Source organism: Rhinatrema bivittatum, chromosome 16, assembly GCF_901001135.1.
Source record: "Rhinatrema bivittatum chromosome 16, aRhiBiv1.1, whole genome shotgun sequence".
NCBI classification, from domain to species: domain Eukaryota; kingdom Metazoa; phylum Chordata; class Amphibia; order Gymnophiona; family Rhinatrematidae; genus Rhinatrema; species Rhinatrema bivittatum.
The window spans coordinates 43104554-43119131 of NC_042630.1; the positions used below are offsets into that span (position 1 = coordinate 43104554).

The 14578-nt window shown below is 43.2% G+C and overlaps 2 protein-coding genes across 2 annotated transcripts; one reads left to right on the plus strand and one right to left on the minus strand.

Annotated features, from left to right (window-relative positions):
* Window positions 1–502: 502 nt before the first annotated feature.
* On the plus strand, window positions 503–1462 carry LOC115077550 (olfactory receptor 1019-like). Its single transcript, XM_029579843.1, has one exon. The coding sequence runs from the start codon at window positions 503–505 to the stop codon at window positions 1460–1462; it is 960 nt and encodes a 319-aa protein (XP_029435703.1).
* A 7918-nt stretch (window positions 1463–9380) lies between these two features.
* On the minus strand, window positions 9381–10319 carry LOC115077551 (olfactory receptor 5V1-like). Its single transcript, XM_029579845.1, has one exon. The coding sequence runs from the start codon at window positions 10317–10319 to the stop codon at window positions 9381–9383; it is 939 nt and encodes a 312-aa protein (XP_029435705.1).
* Between the last annotated feature and the right edge of the window lie 4259 nt (window positions 10320–14578).

The window sequence follows — 14578 nt, forward strand, 5'->3', positions numbered from 1 at the left end:
GTCTACACCCCCCCCTTACCTTTGTCGGGGGATTTACGCCTCCCGGAGGGAGACGTAAATCCCCGCGCGCCAGCGGGCCTGCTGCGCGCCGGGCCGCGACCTGGGGGCGGGTACGGAGGGCGCGGCCACGCCCCCGGGCCGTAGCCACGCCCCGTACCCGCCCCCCAAAACGCTGTCGACACGCCCCCGCAACGCCGCGCGCTCCGGCCCCGCCCCCCGACACGCCCCCCTCCGAGAACCCCGGGACGTACGCGAGTCCCGGGGCTCTGCGCGCGCCGGGAGGCCTATGTAAAATAGGCTTCCCGGCGCGCAGGGCCCTGCTCGCGTAAATCCGCCCGGTTTTGGGCGGATTTACGCGAGCAGGGCTCTGAAAATCCGCCCCTTAGGCATTTGTCAAGATGACTCGTGGCCAATTCCTGAGATCTTGCTCTTTAACCTGTGAACTTATATTTAATATCTTGTCTCTTTTTTTCTCATAGCAGGCAAAATAAACAGTGCAGACATGAGTCAAATAAATCAAACGACAGTGTCAGAATTCATTATTCAAGGGATTTCTGAGTATCCAGAGCTCCAAAACTTCCTTTTTATTGTTCTTTTACTTATCTATCTGGTGACCCTGATGGCAAACTTGGCTATCATAACAGTAGCATGTGTTGACTCTCTCTTGCATACTCCCATGTACTTTTTCCTATGCAACTTGTCTCTCTTAGACATGTGCTACACCACGGTCACTCTCCATAAGGTCCTGCTGAGCTTCTCGACAGGAAACAACACCATTTCATTCATTTCATGCATGGTGCAGCTCTACTTTTTCACGGCTTTTGCTTGTACAGAATTCTTTCTTCTGACGGTGATGGCTTATGACCGGTATGTTGCAATATGCAGACCCTTGCATTACATGGTGGTCATGAACAAAAAAGTCTGTTGCTTGCTCTCTGTTGTGTCATGGACTATTGGATTTTTAGATACAATGACCTATCCTATTTTAACTTCTCAGCTATCCTTTTGTGGCTCTAATGAAATTAAGCATTTCTTTTGTGATCTAACGGCTTTGTTAAAACTGTCTTGCAGTGACACCTCAATCATTGAAGTCCTGCTTCTTATTGAAGGGGTGCTTTTTGGTGCCTGCCCCTTTCTTTTAACATTGATGTCGTATGTGTTTATCATTTCCACTATCATGAAAATCCATTCTGTGGAAGGTAGAAGGAAAGCCTTCTCCACATGCTCGTCCCACCTCACTGTTGTTGTTTTATTTTATGGCACTATAATGTTCACATACATGACACCGACTTCCATGTTGTCTCTGAATCAGAACAAACTATTTGCAATGCTTTACACAACCGTGATTCCAATGCTGAACCCTATCATCTACAGCCTAAAGAATAAGCAGGTAAAAAATGCTTTTATGAAAGTTATTATTAATGTGTCCTTTTGGCATACAAAGAGCAGCCATGTCTTCTAGGTATGGGAACAGATCTGAGAACAATGTTATTTTAATCTACACTGAAAATTGTAAATTCTTGACATTTGCTTTCATAAGTAAATATTCATTTTTGGAAGCTATTGTTTTTCTTATATCTGTATCTATAGCCTTATAGAACATCAGATATGTAATAAAAATATAGGTTTTAGTAAAAAATAAATTATAATTATAGTAATGTAGATGGAAACTGGGAATGCAAGACAGCATGTACGGTGAGAATTCAGTTGAGCCAACTGAGTTGGAAGGTTATGGGATATTCTGAGACATGACTAATAGCTTTGCCTTCTGAGCAATAGGCTATACAGAGTTGGAGGAGATGCAAATATAAGGGCTAACACAAAGACTCTTAAGTCAGAACTCCATAAGCTCAAGCATTTCAAATGATATTTTGCAAAATTGGTTGAATCACTGTATTTTCCAGGGATGTGCCTTCATTTGAAACAAATGGTAAAAATGCAACACATGAGCTCATTATCATTTCATTCATGGTCCCTCAGAATTGAAAGAAGGATGTCCATGAAAACAAACAAAAACTTGTATTTAATGTGTTTGTTTAAGTTTCCCAGCCTATGGCCCATGTAAAACTACATCAGTGAAAGAAAGATCAGTCAAGGTGAAGCATTTTTTTAACTAGCCTATAATCGTCACCACCTGGACCATGTGATAATGATGTCCTCCAGTTGCAAGATCTCAGCATGCGCAATGAAACTGCATTGTCTGTTGGACTTCACAGGTAGATTTGCCTTTTCAAAAGCTCTGAGTAAAAGAAAAGGTTTTAAAATTTATTGAAAAGGAGAATCTTGATAAAGAGATTTTTGTTATCTTCACTGCTGATGTGCTCTCACTGTGAAAGAGAAACAGTGGTGCTGTGTTCTATCTGTTCATTTGTGTAGGGCACTAGAGTCAGAGAAGCAGTGCACTGTGGGGCGGATTTTAAAAGCCCTGCTCACGTAAATCTGGGCGGATTTACGCGAGCAGGGCCTTGCGTGCCGGCGCGCCTATTTTCCATAGGCCTGCCGGCGCGCGCAGAGCCCCGGGACTCGCGTAAGTCCCGGGGTTTTCAGTCTGGGGGGTGTCGGGGGCGTGTCGGGGGCGGGGCCAATCGGAGCGGCGTTTTGGGGGCAGGATGCGGCATTTTGGGGCGGGCCCGGGGGCGTGGTTTCGGGCTGGGGTGGTTCGGGGGCGTGGCCGCGCCCTCCGGAACTGCCCCCGGATCTCGTCTCGGCGCGCCAGCAGCCCGCTGGCGTGCGTGGATTTACGTCTCCCTCCGGGAGGTGTAAATCCACGGATAAAGGTAGGGGGGGTTTTAGATAGGGCCGGGGGGGGGGGGTGGGTTAGGTAGAGGAAGGGAGGGGAAGGTAAGGGGAGGGCAAAAGAAAGTTCCCTCGGAGCGGCCTTGGAGGGAATGGAGGCAGGCTGTGCGGCTTGGCGCGCGCCAGCTGCCCAAAATCGGCAGCCTTGCGCGCGCCGATCCTGGATTTTAGAAGATACGCGTGGCTACGCGCGTATCTACTAAAATCCAGCGTACTTTTGTTTGCGCCTGGAGCGCGAACAAAAGTACATGAACGCGCCGTTTTTAAAAATCTACCCCTGTGATTTTTTGGCTCTGATTCTGCACAGTTTACTGCTTATCTATAGACTGCAGAGATATTGTAGTAAACAGAACAGACGACCTGCTAACCTTCTCAGTTTCTTCTCTGAGAGATTTGTTTCATGTGTGTAAAAGAAGTCATTCAGACATGCACACACATACATTGAGAGAGATGATTTTGTACACCCTGTAAGGCCTAGCCAGTGTGTAGAGAGTTTGTGCCAGTGCAAATATGATAACAATGATTGGAAATGCTTGCTATCACTGAAGTACACTTATGGACCGATACAGTAAAAGTCGTGGGAGAGCAGGTGAGCGCCCGCTCTCCCAGCGTGCGCACAGGCCACTCTCCTGTGCACGTGATTCAGGGAGGAAGAATATGTTAATGAGGGCCTATGGTATAAAGAAGCGCTAGGGACACTAGCGCGACCCTAGCACCTCTTTTTTGACAGGAGCGGTGGCTGTCAGCGGGTTTGACAGCCGACGCTCAATTTTGCCGGCGTCAGTTCTCAAACCCGCTGACAGCCATGGGTTTGGAAAATGGATGCCGGCATAATTGAGCATCCATCTTCTGACCCATGGACCATGGGCCAATTTTAATTTTTCTTTTTTTATTTTTTTTTGGGGGGCCTCCGACTTAATATCGCTATGATATTAAGTCGGAGGGTGTACAGAAAATCAGTTTTTTCTGCTTTTCTGTACACTTTCCTGGTGCCAACAGAAATTAACACCTGCCTTTGAGTAGGCGCTAATTTCTGAAAGTAAATTGTACGGCTTGGCTGCACATTTTACTTACTGAATTGCGCGGGAATAACCAATAGGGCCATCAACATGCATTTGCATGTTGCGGGCGCTATTAGTTTCGGGGGGGGTTGGCTGCGCATTTTTGACACACTATTACCCCTTACTGAATAAGAGGTAAAGCTAGCAAGTCGAAAACGCGCGTCCAAATGCGAGTTAACAGTGCGCTCCACCGGAGTGCACTGTACTGTATCGGCCTGTTAGTCAGTTGATATGATTGTGTGGTAGACACTCTATGAGTATTAGAGTGGTACTGGTGAGTGGTACAGTATATCACCAAACTATATTATGACATCCAAAAACCCAGTGGCTACTTCCAATTCCATCATGCCCTGTGAGGAAAAGGGAGAAGAGTGATTTGCAGCGGGAAGAAGATTGACAGGTGTAGAGTATTGGGTGTTTCCTCCAGAGCCAGCTTAGATTGTCAGAAGCACAAGTAGTACTAGTATCAGTGAGAAAAAAGGAAGTCCTGTTCCTAAAGAGAGACTTTGTATCCACAGGAAGTCCTTATTGAAATCTGGTTCAAGTAATAAGAAATTAAAATTGGGAGAACATATTGAAAACATTGCCTGCTCCTCTCCCTCTTGCTTTGGAGAGGGGCAAAAGGCAGCCAAGCTAGAATTAGCAGGAAAGGGGCAAGGAAAGGGGAACCAGAAGTGCAGCATCCAAAACAAGAACTGCATTTCTCTATGAATAGTGCTCCTCAGGTAATGGAAGTAAAGTTTGCAAAAACCGCTTCAGAGAAAAAATGTCTAGAACTTCCTGAATCATAGAATATTGAAAATTTAGTGGCTAAAGAGAATTTGGAGCCTTTAGTCAGTAGCGTCTTGGCCTCCGATGAAGAAGTGATGACAGATGATAACGATAACACCAAGATTATTCCACAGGAAAGGGAAGACCAACTCCAGACCTGACCTGCCAGCCTCTTCCCTAAATGATGCCATGTGGAAACATTAGGCCTCTTCCATGGATATCCTCTGGATTTTCCATGCCTAGGGTTGTGTATCAATTTGATTGGTGCACTTTGCCCCTTATTTGCAGCATTGTGATGTTCTTAACACAGGGGTTAGCTGCTTTGCATCTCTCATGGCGCTTTGGGGTCTTCATGCCACTCTTTTTGATGCTTTGATACCCTAACAGTGCCTTGAATATTTTCCTGCTACTTTTGGTGCTTCCTTCCCTCATCATGGGGCCATGAGTTGTTCATGTCACTTGGTGCTGCTTTGTCCCTCTCATGCTAACTTGAGCAGGTGCACTTTTCTTGGTGCCTTTTTACCCCCTCTTTTGGAGCCTTGTTTTGGCCAATCATGCTGTTGCTTTACCCTTCTCATGATATCTTAAAGAACTCAGGCCACTGTTGGTACCATTTTGATCCTTTACATTACCTTGGGCTAATGTCACTTTTGGTGGAACATTGACATACTCTTGGTGCATTGGATTTCCCTTCACCCTTCTGATGATGTCACTTTTAAGAACATAAGAACATAAGAAATTGTCATGCTGGGTCAGATCAAGGGTCCATCAAGCCTAGCATCCTGTTTCCAACAGAGGCCAAACCAGGACACAAGAACCTAGCAATTACCCAATCACCAAAAAGATCCCATGCTACTCATGCCTGTAATAGCAGAGGCCATTCCCTAAGTCAACTTGATTAATAGCAGTTAATGGACTTCTCCTCCAAGAACTTATCCAAACCTTTTTTGAACCCAGCTACACTAACTACACTAACCACATCCTCTGGCAACAAATTTGAGAGCTTAATTGTGCGTTGAGTGAAAAAGAATTTTCTCCGATTAGTCTTAAATGTGCTGCTTGCTAACTTCATGGAGTGCCCCTAGTCCTTCTATTATCCGTATGTGTAAATAACTGATTCACATCTACTCATTCAAAACCTGTCATGATTTTAAAGACCTCTATCATATCCCCCCTCAGCTGTCTTGTCTCCAAGCTTAACTTTCATTAGAATTTATTAACTCCAGTTTGGGAGCCCAAAATAGGCAGCATGCTTTCCTCATTGACTTTAATGGAAATAAATGAATGGATAGAACATACAAAGAAATTTGTACTTTTTCATCTGAAACAAACAAAACAAATGGTTTTGACTTACAAAATGAATATATGAACCAAAATTAAATTTTAGCCTCTACATATTCCTAGTATTTTCTAGGGTCTCAGTCTAGAGTCTGACATTGGCTGATTATGTGATGTTGTATATGTGTGTGGTCCATTTTTTCTAACTATAATTAAAAATCCTAAATATTAAGATCAATAATAATAATAATAATATTGAGAAGGAGAGGATGACGGAATTCCACAACTGTAATTCTTACATGGATTCAAATGAAAACTAATTTTTAACCCAGTGCAAATGGAAATCAGAAGACCTCTTGCTAACAAAGATACTTAAGCATAATCTCTTTACATTTGATGAGTTAGCAAGTTAGGTGGCTAGCATGAGAATTTTGTTTGATTTAAATTGTTCTATCATGAAACCTGTGCCTTGAATACAAGTCCTTAAGGAATAGCTCTTGCAATTTTCATTTGACCCAATGTGATATACCTGTAATCATTCTCTCTTTAACTTACTTAGAGGGGTATAATATATATATATATATATATATATATATATATATATATATATATATATATATACATACATTTATATAGTACATGCATGAAGAAAGGTTTGTTTCTAAGTTTCTCTGCTTTAGGATTTGAATTCAAAGAGTTTTGAAAGCTACCTAACTTCATACATGTGAGGTAGCACTCACATTAGAAGTTAAAAATGTAGGGCTTACTATGGAGCAATGATGTACAAATTCATAGTACCAGGCTCTCTTGTCTTAGCTCTTTATAACCAAGTGGTCTTGAGTGGACTTTCCTTTTACTCAAGCTGAAAATCTAAAAATTCCTTGGAATAGGGACATTAAAAACATGAAAACTATCTTGTGAAAGAGACTATGCTGATAATTATACTATTAAAATAATCTGGGTCGAAATAAGTAGTGCATTACAGCTAAGGTCTACAAATATCACATGCATTTTGCCAACAAATATGAATATTATGTGTTTTTATGTATTGTATTTGCAGAGCAATTTGATAATAAACGTGGACTGCTCTGCTGGGTGCCTCCCTATATTATTGTATATTGGTTACATAGCTTTCAATTAGAATAAACACTCTCACCAGTCTTGTTCAACCTCCTTCAGTGTAGCTTAGACATTTCATTTTGAGTTTAGAATGCATACCTTTTTCTGCCACAGAAATTATTTGCAACAAAGAGCAAATGCAAATAATTAGAATACATGTCTCAGATGACATATTATAATTTTTTGCAATTGCTATCCAAGACCCTCCCTGCTCAGGTTATTAAAACAATGTCTTGAAATGAAGTGTTTTCTTCAGTTGATATCAACTCCACACATGAGCTCGTTGCTCTTCCTGTTTCATCACCAGTAAATTCAAGAAAGACATATGCAATGTTGCGCTCGGGGGTGGACCCTTGTCCTGGAGCAGTGGAGAATGGCTCCCTGGTAGGGACCAGGAAGCAACTTCCTCCAGGGGGCGGAGCACTGGAGGAGACAGAGGCTAGGAAGAGCTTCACCACTGGAAGCCTGAGGTCCCCCCGGGAGGAGCCCATAGGGACCCAGGCCACTTGGACTTAGGTGGGCCTCGCAGGGTCCCCTGGGAGATTGGAAGTCCGGCGTGCCCACAGGCAGAAGGGGAGCGCAGTCAGGTTCGAGACTGGAGTTCAGATGGAACAAAGAGAACCAGAAGAGTGTAGGCGATTACAAGGCTAGGGACAGAGCCAGAATCTAGACGTGGTCAGACAGGTGAGGGTCAGAGTCCAAGGATCAGACCGAGGGATAATCAGCAAAGCGGAGGTCAGGTACCAGATGTCAGACGAGGTCACAGGCAAGCTGAGATTAGGAGGCAGGCAGCAGACAGGCAGGTTGAGGGACAGACTGGAGTCAGAAGGCAGGCAGTAGGCAGGCAGGTCGAGGAACGGACTGGAGTCAGAAGGCAGGCAGCAGGCAGGTCAAGGAACAAGCCGAGGTCAGTACCAGTGAGACAGTCTGGAGGTACTACTTGGGAGACGGACAGACGAACAGGAACAGAAGGATGCTGGAGTCCTTCATGTTATTTTTTATATCGGACGATTTAAAATATCGTCCGATATATTTTAAATCGTCAAAAATCGTTAGAGGCGATATATAATAGGAATTCCCCCGATTTATCGTCAAAAATCGTAAATCGGGGGAAGGGGTAGGGGAAGGGGTAGGGCGGGAAAACCGGCACACTAAAACAACCCTAAAACCCACCCCGAACCTTTAAAATAAATCCCCCACCCTCCCGAACCCCCCCAAAATGTCTTAAATTACCTGAGGTCCAGTGGGGGGGTCCCAGTGTGATCTTCCACTCTCGGGCCACGGGTGCGTTGATAGAAATGGCGCCGGCGCCATTTTGGTTCCTGTCCCCGGACGTCAGGAGCGTAGGAGATCGCTCCCGGACCCCCGCTGGACCCCCAGGGACTTTTGGCCAGCTTGGGGGGGCCTCCTGACCCCCACAAGACTTGCCAAAAGTCCAGCGGGGGTCCGGGAACGACCTCCTGCACTCAAATCGTGTTGCCGTAATGAAAAAAGGCGCCGGCCATATGGCCGGCGCCATTTTGCAATACGGCCATATTGCCATATTGCAAAATGGCGCCGGCCGTATGGCCATATGGCCGGCACCATTTTTCATTACGGCAACATGATTGGAGTGCAGGAGGTCATTCCCGGACCCCCGCTGGACTTTTGGCAAATCTTGTGGGGGTCAGGAGGCCCCCCCAAGCTGGCCAAAAGTCCCTGGGGGTCCAGCGGGGGTCCTGGAGCGATCTCCTATGCTCCTGACGTCCGGGGACAGGAACCAAAATGGCGCCGGCGCCATTTCTATCAACGCACCCGTGGCCCGAGAGTGGAAGATCACACCGGGACCCCCCCACTGGACCCCAGGTAATTTAAGACATTTTGTGGGGGTTCAGGAGGATGGGGGATTTATTTTAAAGGGTCGGGTGGGTTTTAGGGTTGTTTTAGTGTGCCGGTTTTCCCGCCCTCCCCCGATTTACGATTTACACGATATTTAAAAAAACAAAACCGCGACGATCCGATTCCCTCCCCCCCCCCAGCCAAAATCGATCGTTAAGACGATCGATCACACGATTCACATCTCTACTGCATATCCGTACTCTGGACCATAAAGTCAGGCCCAGCATTGACGGTCAACTGAATCCATTTTCTCATTTACCCCCACCTTTGAAGCAGAGAGCGGCGCTACAATTGCGACAAAATCATGAAAGCTAATTGAGTAAAGGTATGTCATAACTATATTTGAATATGAAATCAAGGAAACAATAAATGCCATTTATCACATCTTAATAGTACATATGATTAGTACATAGTACAAGGCCTTTACTATGCTTTTCTTGGCTTCATGCCTTTGTGCATGTTAGAACATTGGTCCCTTCAGTAGGGCAAACGTTTTCTTCCTAATTGTCTTTGTATTGCTTCTTTGACTTTTTTGTTCTTCAGGCTATAGATAATGGGGTTTAACATTGGGATTACTGCTGTATACAAGAGAGCAAATAATTTGTCTTGATTAAGGGAATACATTGACTTTGGTCTCATGTACAAACTTATGATAGTCCCGTAGAACAAAATAATGACTATGAGGTGGGCAGAGCAGGTAGAGAAGGCTTTGCGTCTGCCCTCCGCAGAATGAATTCGCAGGATGGTGGAGACGATGTAAACGTAAGATGTGAGAGTCAAGAGAAAGGGGATCACTGTTAGAAATGAACTTTCTATCAAAAGCACATTTTCAACCGTGGAGGTGTCACTGCAGGAAAGCTTCAACAGTGCTGTGAGATCACAAAAGAAGTGATTGATTTCTCTGGACTCAAAAAAAGATAATTGTGATGTCAGAACAGTATACATCACAGAACGAAGAAAACTAATTTTCCAGGAAGAGGCTGCCAGCAGGATACAGACTCTCTTGTTCATGATGAGTGTATAGCGCAAGGGATTACATATGGCCACATAGCGATCGTAGGCCATGGCTGACAGAAGGTTAAACTCAGTACACCCACAGCAGATAAATAAGTACAGCTGCATCATACATGCTGGAAACGTGATAGAATTGTTTCCTCTTATGACAATGTCCAGAATTTTATAGAGCGTGGATGTTGTATAGCACAGATCTAAGAAGGACAAGTTACTGAGGAAAAAATACATGGGATGGTGGAGATGAGAGTCCAGACATATTATTAGAAACATTGAAAGGTTCCCCATTATATTTAATGAGTAAAAAATGAAGACAATCAAACCAATTAGAGTTTGCAGCTTTGGAAAATCAGAAAATCCCAGGATAATAAACTCAGTGAATGAGGTTTGATTTTGCATCTCCATTTAGCTTACATCATTTATCTGTAAAGGAAAAAAATAAAATAATGTAAATTCATTCTTTTCTCAGATATTACACCTCTTCACGGTGACATTCATTTAAAGGACAAAACATGCCATTGGTCTCCTACATCATATTCACTCATAATTGATAAGATTCATGGACTTAGGGGTCCAGGGAAACAACTTTAGCATTCATGTTAAGGCACTCATGCATGCTAAACGTAGTGTGCTATGTAGGAAGACTTTACTGAGCATATTATAGGGGGCTCAGGAAAATGTTAATGTAAACACAGTAACATGTGCATGTTCTCACATGTAAATGATGGAGCATCATATGCAAATTAGAGTTTAACCTGTGCTTGGTAAATAATGCGGCGTGATTACCCCCCATGATATTTATAGGGTCCTTGCAATAATATCTAATTTTGACTTGTATCAATTCACTAACATGAGCCTATTTGAGCCTATAGATTTGGGACCGTAATTTATGTAAATAAATTTAGCTGGTTAACAGCAAATATTGTGCTATCTGGATATATTTGAAAAATCTTCCTTAGGAGTGGATGCTACTGGCACCTTTATTTAACCAGCAAAATGTGTGCAGCTTGCAGTTTTTCCCACTCAGATTTATGTCTCGTAATTGTTCTGTTCCCAGATCCAGGTCAGATCATCAAGACAGTGAAGGATTCAATGAAATTTTGAGGTTGGTTTAACTTCATGAATGCAGAACTGAATTGGTTTGAATTAGAGAATCCTTTTTAGGAATCATAAATAGGCTTAATACTAGGTTGGGATGGAGGGAGATAAGGAGAATGAGTATCGCTGCTTTTCTGGTCAATAAATTGCATTTGATCTAGTGCATGCTGCAGTGTGAAACAAAGGAAGAAGTGTTGCAAAAAATGTTTTAAAAAGTAATAGGATTTTCCTTTAAACATTATGTTCGTGATGTGTGAAAACCAAATGTCTCTCTGAAAGCCTTTGTTTCATTAACTTAAAATTGCTTGAACATCTTAATCTGAGATGACTTCCACATCATTCTGACGTTCTGAATGAGAATTCTAAGCAATTGATGGAATGAAGGGTCTCGGAAAAAATGTTTCTCCACAGACCTACTTCTGATTCTTCTTTGTGGGGTGAGGAAGTGGATCTGAAGAGGGATAGTCTCATTTTTGTGTTCATTTGTTTGACCAATACAGCATCATGCTTCCAACTTTCCACGGTGGATTTAGTGCACGACATTTTAGCAGAAGAGCATGAACACAATTCTTTTCTATTCTGATTGTTTTTACTCTCCGGGTCCAGTGGTATACACTGCTATGATTTGCTGTTTCTGAGTCAAAAACAGGTGTTGTGTAGGTAGAAAAATAAATATCATGAGTAAAATAGATTCCCTTCACAAGGAATTTTGTCATTGCACATTTTATGAGTTTACAAGGGGTGGGGAGGACGGCATAGTTTCTTGTTGTATTTGGATTTTTATATTTAAAAAAAAAAACCCTGAGGTCAAACCTCCTTAGCTCACAATAATCTAAATGTGAGATGATGATGACCTCGTGGTGCTGTTCCAGTTTTCTGCTGAAGCTTTGGACCCTTATTTTTGAAATAAAGTTGACTTCCCAAAATGTGTAAATGCTTCAAAAAACAGAAACATGGAAGCAATTGACTTCCAAAAATCCCTATTTTCCTTAGCACATCGGTGATGATAATTTAAGATGCTTTAAAAGACAGGCTGCAATTAATATTAACAATAATTATGAAAATACATTGAAAAATAATAAACACATGCTCTTCTTCTTAGAGGAATCATGAATGCTTCTCTTACCTTATTCACTAATCTCATGTCTTTTCCAATATTGAAGGCAGCTCATTTAAATACATCAGTGGGGTGTACTCTCCCTGGAGTATTTTGAGGTTCATAATGTTTGGTATGTTACTGTGCTAAAAAAATATGTACAATCAAACCCATTAGTATATGTCCTAGCAAATCCTTCTGAGAATCACATTGATGACACAGGCAAAAAAATGAGCCATAATGTATCTTACACTCCAGAAATTTCTTAGAATCCTCTGAAGGTCAATATATCTTCTCCATCAATAGTAGCAAGTAAGGATTGCAGAGGTGCATATACATCTTCTTAGTGTTTTTCAAGATATGTTAAAAGTGCTTAGAACTTGGTTTACTGTGTCTGCCTGTCTGTCCATCTGGAGGCATTATAACTTGTCTTCTGCTGAATTGCACCAATCAGAATCATAGGGCAAAGAGTCACCCTCTCTTTACATGTTATGCTGCTGAAGACACCTGATGAAGATCATGTCATTTTTCAACAGGGTAATACTGAAAAGTTTTAGAAAATTCATACATACATATAGGGGTAAACTGTCATACCTACGAGCGGGCGTACATGTGTGTGCACTACCCGGCACGCACACATGTACGCCCAATTTTATTTATTTAATTTTTTTAGTCAAAATAATTTTTATTAATAACAAAGGAACAGTGTCCACCAATAAATAATTACATGAATACCACCAAGAAAATATGAACATAGATCATATCATTAGAATCAGTAAGCACATAGCATCAAAAGTTGTGGCAGCATGCACCCTCATTAATTTTTGTGGAGAGTAACCTGCTCCCACCCCTACACTACCCACCCCCACTTTATGCCACTGCCCCAGTGACCAACAAGTCATCCATACCTACCAGAATCGTCCCACAGTCAAACCACATACAACCACCATACCTACCCTATTCTCCCCTTTCCCTACACTACTCACGCCCTCCCTACTCCACCTACCCGGAGGACCATGTAGATGTGTAACCATTGTTAATAAGCCCATCCTGTAACTCTTGTGGGAAAAGGGCAAAACAGGCAGTCCAACAAGCAGTATAGATTACATTGTTCTTCCACTTGCCGGCTAGGAAGTCCAGTCTTTCCAGCTGCAAAAGGGAGGCCATTCTACCAAACCAGGCTGCAATTGTTGGCAACGCGGTCATGTCTGTCCAAACCGCCAATATAGTTCTACACGCCAGCAAGACAGCCATTCTCTCAAATTTCAATTTTGAGCTAGTCCCAGGAAGAGCACGAGGTAAAGAGCTGGTCAGGAGCATCCACCCTGTGTTACATATAACAGTAGTCATACTTTTAGCAATAATATCCAATACGGATACTCAAAAGGACTTTAATAACTCACACTCAAAAAAGCGATGAAAGAGCGTGCCCTCTGGGTGAGGGAGCGAGCTTCATCCGGAACCGAACATCATCGAAATATAAACTGTGTAGAATTTTGAACTGTATTTCCCTGAGTCTTAAGTCAGGCAATTGTTTATATAAGGCTGTAAAGTACATTGCCATCTGTTGAGCTGAGATGGGAGATTCCAAAGTAGAGGACCATCGGGCAGCCAGACATTCCAAATATTTAGCTGGTCGCATTTTAAGTCCCAGTTTTTTCCAGCCGGTAATAGTATTGACAAGGTAGGCTACATCAAACACTTTAGTAGCAAAGTCCATTTCAACCACCAGCTCCTCCGTTGACCATGAAAACGACCACGTATAATTCTGTGCCTGTAGATAGGCGTAAAACTGGCCATTGGTAACTGAAAAGTGTGGGCAAGGGTGGCAAAGTCCAGTAATACATGAGATTCTGGATCATACATATGAAATAGAAAAACCACCCCATTGCCCACCCATGTTCGGAAAACCACACCATTATCCCTCCCCGGGAAGAAATCCACATTACCCAACAGGGGCATCAAAAGGGAAGCGATGCCCGCTCGCCCTCCAAGCTTGCGGAGCCATCTCCAAGCTCGGATGCAAGGATATAACAACGCTTTAGGATAATTGACAGGGCATTGCGCACCCGGGCGCTGCTGAATAATGCTCAGGGGAGATCTGGGAGCATCTATGCTAGTTAATAAGCCTGGCTCACAGTATTTGTAGTCCCTGTTAGCCACTCCCCCACGAACCTTAACTGGCAGGCCGCATTATAGAGCTGAAAATCTGGCATATTTAGTCCTCCTTGTTCCCGGGTTCGTTCTAATACCATATAAGCTAAGCAGGCCCGCTTCCCCTTCCATAAAAATCGCTGTATGCTTGAGTGCAGGCGACGTAAATCTGCGACTGTCACCCAGCATGGTACCATATGCAGAAGATACAGGAGCTTTGGCACAAGCACATTTTAAGCAAAGCATACCTACCAAAAAGAGACAATGGGAGAGGGGTCCACATTTGTAAAGATGCCTGAAGGCGGGCAATACATGG

Excerpts from the sequence above, each read along its gene's own strand:
- LOC115077550 (XM_029579843.1), top strand. The coding sequence starts at position 503 with ATGAGTCAAATAAATCAAACGACAGTGTCAGAATTCATTATTCAAGGG.
- LOC115077551 (XM_029579845.1), bottom strand. The coding sequence starts at position 10,319 with ATGGAGATGCAAAATCAAACCTCATTCACTGAGTTTATTATCCTGGGA.